The following is a 6279-nucleotide window of genomic DNA, read 5'->3' on the forward strand; positions in this document are numbered from 1 at the left end:
TAATTTATGATAACCAGTGTATGTACATGAAAACGGAATCATTAGGATTACAAATATTCAGGCTGCAGCAATTTTTTGTTACTCTGGGGTTCTAGTATTATTCTTTTAGACCTAATTATGAAGTATCACCAAGTAATTTATCAATTTTAACGTTTGGTGAAAATTCTATTAATGTCATCAAATGTTGAACTCAGTTAAAATACTGGTAATTTCCTTAATACATATATGTTTTCTTTCTATAAAATATTTGTAGGAGAAGTGTCTGAATTTGCTGCTCATTACCAACGGTTACTTCCGACGTTTAATCCCCGCAATCCATGGTTTGATGAACTCTGGCATCAACAAGAAGTGCAGTCAGAAATGGCCGCCAAGGCAAATATCAGTGATAAAATGCCCCCAGTCTATTATATTTCATCAGAATCTACAACAAATACGATACAGGCTCTTATAGCAGTTGTGGCAGGTGTAGCTGACACAAGAAACCAACTTTGCCAGGTACTCGCAATTACTTTGTTTCAAACTTTTTTAAAATTTTTTTTAAAAACGAATTATTGTTAACTTGAGCTAAGAATTATTTTAGAATATTATGCAATGCATTTTATAACTTTAATTTTTTGTTCTTATTTCTCAGACTAAAATATTGGTTAATTATCGCGTTTATAGATTCAGGACGTATATCTTTCAGATTTGTTTCTATTTTAGAAAAAGCATTTATAGTTTGATTCAAAATAAAGGTGTATTTTCAGTTTTTTGTACAACAATCTCCTGTATTTTCTCTTTCATACTGATTACAGGATTTTATGTAAATTTCACAAGCGGAACAATGTTTTACATAAACTTTTCTGTTCATTTAAAACTTACAAAGTGTTAATTTTTATTCAGGAAAATTTGAGTTTCAAAATGAGAGAAACAGATGCCAATAAGAGAATAAATTTAACGCAAGTTACAATAACTTTTTAATCACACTTTTTTTTACGGTTTAATAATTTTTTTCCGGACGCAATCTGTGTTTTGATGCATAATAAAACTGTTTTACAATGTATTTTTGAGCACTTTAAAATTTATATTTTTTTAGTTATATGAAAGGCTTAGACCTATTAGTGATGAGTCGAGATTTTTCGAAAGGTGACAGTTTTGCATAAACTTTTCCCCAGACTCTTTTTAAGAGTTTGGAAATTCCACTAGATAAAAGATGAGATGGCTCAGTAGTTAAGGCACTGAATTGTCATTGTGAAGAACTGGGGTTCGACTCTCCGTGGTGACTTGAAGCCCACCCAGCTTCAGATCATTGGGCACCTACTTGTCTGGGAAGATAAGCAGTGCTGACCACATAGCCACAATCATGTCGTTAGTCTCGAAATTGTAGAGACTTAACCTTTATGATCCTCCTGGACCACAATGGTCTGTTGCGATAATGCTTTACTTTAATAGCACAATATATACACTGCAGGACAATTGCTAAAGACCGGTGATACTAGCAACGGTAGCAACTACGGAATTGAAGGTAGGAAAATGTAAAAAAAATAGCATAATTGCTAGATACAATAAGACTTGTTTTGCGTTTGCAAAGTTTGGGTTGTCGAATTGGTTTATCACGTAACAACGCTGATAAGAGATATAAAGGATTTGGAGCGTATTTAGCTTTGTTGTTCAGAATAAAAGTTTAACGGGAAACAATCAATAGACAAGCTTGCAATTTTCGATTTGTCACCCCTGCTTCTTTAAGATGATTTTACGCGTGGCTGTATTATTGGCACTGAACTTATCGTTCTTCGCCATGGAAGCTGATAGAGGTGTTGCTCATTCGCCACACTGCCACACATGCAGGGTGTGCCACATTCACATATCACACACAACAGAGGACAACACACAGAGAGAAGCATCCATGCACTGAGTGGTATTCAAACCCGCAGTCATTGGCTTTGAAGTCAGTCACGCAAACCACTCGGCGACTTGACCGGCCCAACTGGGACTATGGCTGGCCAAAGCTACATTAATGATATTTTGGGATCTCATGTCCACTTGCTTCGTGGTGCTGTCGGTGATAAATTTGTTTTTATAGACGACAGCGGTAACATGTCATCGAACAGTCGCAGTCGAGGATTGTGCACAGAGCGATAATATTCATAGTGTCGTATGGCTAGTACTGAATCTTAAAAATGGGAAATGCTTTGGGGAGGAGATTTGTTAATTGAGAATGCAAGGTAATAAACAAGGACATCCTCATCCGTGCATTGACAGTGGAATAAAACAAATTGCCCCAAAAGCTGCTGAATACTGTAGTGCAAAGCATGCCCCGAAGTCACGAAACTTGCATCGCCCTCCATGGTGGTCATACCCCTATTGACATCCTATAGGATGCTTAAAATTTGCATTTTTTTTTCATTTTCACGTTTTCATCACGAAACGACTTTCTTGTTTCTTGAACTCATTTCAAACCTTTTGGGTTTCTAACCGCTATAAATCATAATTTGTTTTATGTCCTAAAATTCTGACATTATTTAATTTAACTTGGAATTCTACCACGCCGAATTTTTAATTCACTATGCAGCCATTTGTGATCCACCTTTAGCAATTGTCCAGCATTGTAGTAACGTATTGTAGTGTTTTTTGCCCAAAACGTTTCTTTACACAATTAGTAAATTTGGCTTGTTATTGTACTGTCACAAACCCTTCAATTTAACAAAAATAGTTTCTCTTTTTAACATGAATTGGTATATTTTTAAACTTAAAATTATAATAGTAAAATATTCATTATTTTCTGAATATGGAGAACTATATATTCTACATAAAGACCTCAGATTTCGATACTGGTCATGCATGAATAAAAATTCATAATTTTTTTTAGAAGATGGTCCACGAAAATATAATCACCCCTTTGGTTGCTAATTATCCCCCTTTTGTTCCATTTAGATTGAATTTGGAGTATGTTCCGAAATGATCAGACATCCACATCTTTTACGCCTAGTTGGAGAACATATCGCTACAAGTAAGTCACCTCGCCTAGATCATCCAGGACAGGCATTTCAATTTAATGAGAGGAGATTTGGAGCCACTCCCATAGAAGTATACAACTACAGAAAGGTTACAGGGGGCGATATAAACTACCTTAAGGTAAGAATACTTACATCAATAACATGATAATCTTATTTTAAATCAAAACTGCACTCACAGAAAAATCAGTTCAAGTTTGAATTATAATATCCGTTACGGCAAAAGCTCAAAAACCGTTAATATGCACAATACCTAGCTTATCTGCAGATCAGAGTTCAAAATCGAGTGTTTTCTAGGTACTGTGCACATTAATGGTTTCAAAAGTTTTTTTTTTATTCTTATTTATCTGTTAATTATTTGATCTTATTTTATACTAATTTGTTGATTATTTTGACTTGATTCTTTAAATGTATGATAAGTTAATTTCATTAATCTATAATTACAAAATGATAAATAAATGATATGTTAATTTCATTAATCTATAATTACAAAATGAAGAGTTTGCTTGTGTTTGTGTCAGTTTTAGAACTTAACCGTTTGTTCTATCGTCCTGAAATTTGGACAGCGGTCACAAGGGACAATTTTAGCCCCCGATGCCAAAATTCTTTAGAAACTTTCAATTATGTCATTCAGAAAAGCTGCTTGAAAATGGAATTTTCTCATTGGTTGGCAGTTTAGCCATTGTTTTAAATTAAACTACAGATCCTAAACTTTNATCTTTGCTAGTTTATAGCTCTATTTAATAAAAAAAGGAGTTTATTGCAGGCACTTTAATATTTAATTATTTTTTATTCACTATGGCCGAGAAATACAATGATCGATATCAGCGTGGCGGATTATATCACCAAATTTGTATTTCTAAAGTTATCTGAAACCACGCGTTCATTTTTTATAGTAACTTTTATATAGTATTTTTTTATAGTAACTATGAACAAAAATGTTTTAGGTTGGCTCTTTCGAAGGACAATATACGAAACTAGCTGACATGATGGCTTATACCCCTAGTGGTGAAGTACCTATGGAATCCATTCTATCCACTTGCATCAAAGACTGTTATCGTTGCCAACATGCATCTCCAAACTATCTTACGATTCCATCCACTCAAGGGATCTACATTGCTGTTGCTCAAGGCATCCACGAATCAACGTCTAATCCCTTAACGTGTGGTCCAATCAGAGTTAACCGAGGATTTCAAAATTTCCAGTCACTTCAGTGGGCATTGAAAATCATCAACTCGGATCCCACCATTCTGCCGGGCATTGATCTGGGACTTGTCGTATTTGACACTTGCAATAGCAGAGAAAAGGCTGCCATGGATGTTTCGAATTTCTTAACAGGAACAATAGCTGAGAAACAGCAATTACCTGCACCAGATGACGTTGTGGGTTTTTTGGTAGATGATGCGGGAGACATCGTGCATCCACTGGCAGATTTGACCCAACCATTGCAAATGACTACTGTTGCATCGACAGCAATTGCTCCAGAGTTTGGGGACGTAAAGAAGTATCACCATCTTTTGAAAATGAAGATGCCTAGTGATATTATAATTTCATCTATGGTTTATATCTTAAGGTATGAAATGAAACGTTTTTTTATTATTTAATTCAAAATACTATATGCTTAAACGTAAATCAATAGCTTCATATATTTCAATCCATAGGTATATTTTTCCGTGTTTTTTTTTTTTTTAATTTTTAGGCTTATAAAGTGATGATAAACTTCTGCTTAACGTTATGAAATGTTTGTTTAAAAAGCGAATTACTTAAAAGAGGTAATCACATGTGCGTTATGAATGGCAAATCTTTTAAACTAGCATTTTTTTTTATGTCAATGGAATATGTATATCTGTAGTTTATCTTTGTTGTAGTGACTTTAATTACCCGTAACTGAAAATTCATAACCTATCAATAAGATTGCTCATAGAAACCAATTAGAATGTGTTTTATCTATAAAAAAATAGTGTAAATGTGTTGTCATTAACAGCCACAATATTGTATCAATTAATTGAATCCATCATTGTAGTCAAGTGATATGTTTCAATTTCTGACATAGTCTGAGGAGAAAGAACATTGACAACTATTAAAATCATTTAATATTATGCAATTGTTACTATCAAACATTTATCTTGTTATAGCGAGTGAATAAAAGTAGAGATTACCGAGGATAGAAAATTAGCGAGTCAGTCATACGTTTAAATGAATGGGTGTTTATTAGAATCAGTTTAAAGTCAGTTACATAATAATCAGTTTATAATATCAGTTTAAATAAAACTAAACTAATCCGTTTGGAAATGGCTTCGATCCATTTTTTTTAAAATTTTTTCATCTTAAAATTAAATAATCGAATTACTGTAGAAAACATTTTGACATGGAATTTTTAATACCAAATATAATTCAAGAAAATGGCTATAACAATTTTTTTTCTAAACAATGTAGGGAAAAATTGCCGACTCTTGCTATAAATATCTCAGTTTATTATTTTTTTACATTTGACATTGTTGATTTTCTTTTGTATTTGATATAGTTGATTAAAGCCTTGCATTTTACACCTGAGTTAATAACCAATTCAGAAATACTTTTCTAATTTGAAAGCTCCTATCTCTCTTTGCCCGTTAGAAAAACATTTAAATACGTAAATTGAATCAGAAATTTAAGAAAAAGAACACACTTTGAACAAATAACGTTAAATGCAGTTCGTCGTCACGTGACCTACGTTTTTTTAAAGTATTTTTTTAAAAAAATTTTTTTTTTTAAACTAAGGAAAATAAAAAAGCTACAGTTCATTTACCAGTCTAAAACACAAGGTAAAACTATAATTTTAAACTATATATACTAATTTGCTGTGAAGAATTTTTCGGATAGAGATGTTAAAGAGAGAGGTCAAGAGAGTCAGATAGAGATCTTCAAGCAAGAGGCTGTTTCACAAAGTGAAATAAGTCAATCAAATGTCGTTTGTACCATTTCTATTGAAAGATTGATATTTTTATTCTCATTGATATTTTGCACCATTTTCATAAATCGCATTGGATAAAAATAGGTAAATCATAACTTAACATTCATGAATTGCTACAACAAACTCAAATTATTCGCAAAAAAGTGTCTTTTTTATAAAATTAAATAAAAAACTAAGTTTAAAATGACAAATACTAACATTTATAAAAAACTGAAACTTGTTTCAGTGTCACATAGATTCCCCTTCATCAATGGGACAAGTGGCAGGATTGAAAAAGCAACTGACGTAATTTGACAAAGATCTTATTTTAACTTTGTTTAACCAAAAAAAAAA

General features: G+C 32.6%; 1 protein-coding gene across 1 annotated transcript; it reads left to right on the forward strand.

Annotated features, from left to right (window-relative positions):
- Nucleotides 1-253: 253 nt before the first annotated feature.
- Nucleotides 254-4566, forward strand: LOC107454217 (uncharacterized; the record flags this gene model as incomplete). Its single annotated transcript, XM_043057333.1, has 3 exons — nucleotides 254-495; nucleotides 2914-3114; nucleotides 3941-4566. Coding segments are annotated over 3 exons (1069 nt in total), but the record flags the coding sequence as incomplete, so codon positions are not given.
- Between the last annotated feature and the right edge of the window lie 1713 nt (nucleotides 4567-6279).

This window comes from Parasteatoda tepidariorum, unplaced genomic scaffold (assembly GCF_043381705.1).
Source record: "Parasteatoda tepidariorum isolate YZ-2023 unplaced genomic scaffold, CAS_Ptep_4.0 HiC_scaffold_3322, whole genome shotgun sequence".
Taxonomy (NCBI): domain Eukaryota; kingdom Metazoa; phylum Arthropoda; class Arachnida; order Araneae; family Theridiidae; genus Parasteatoda; species Parasteatoda tepidariorum.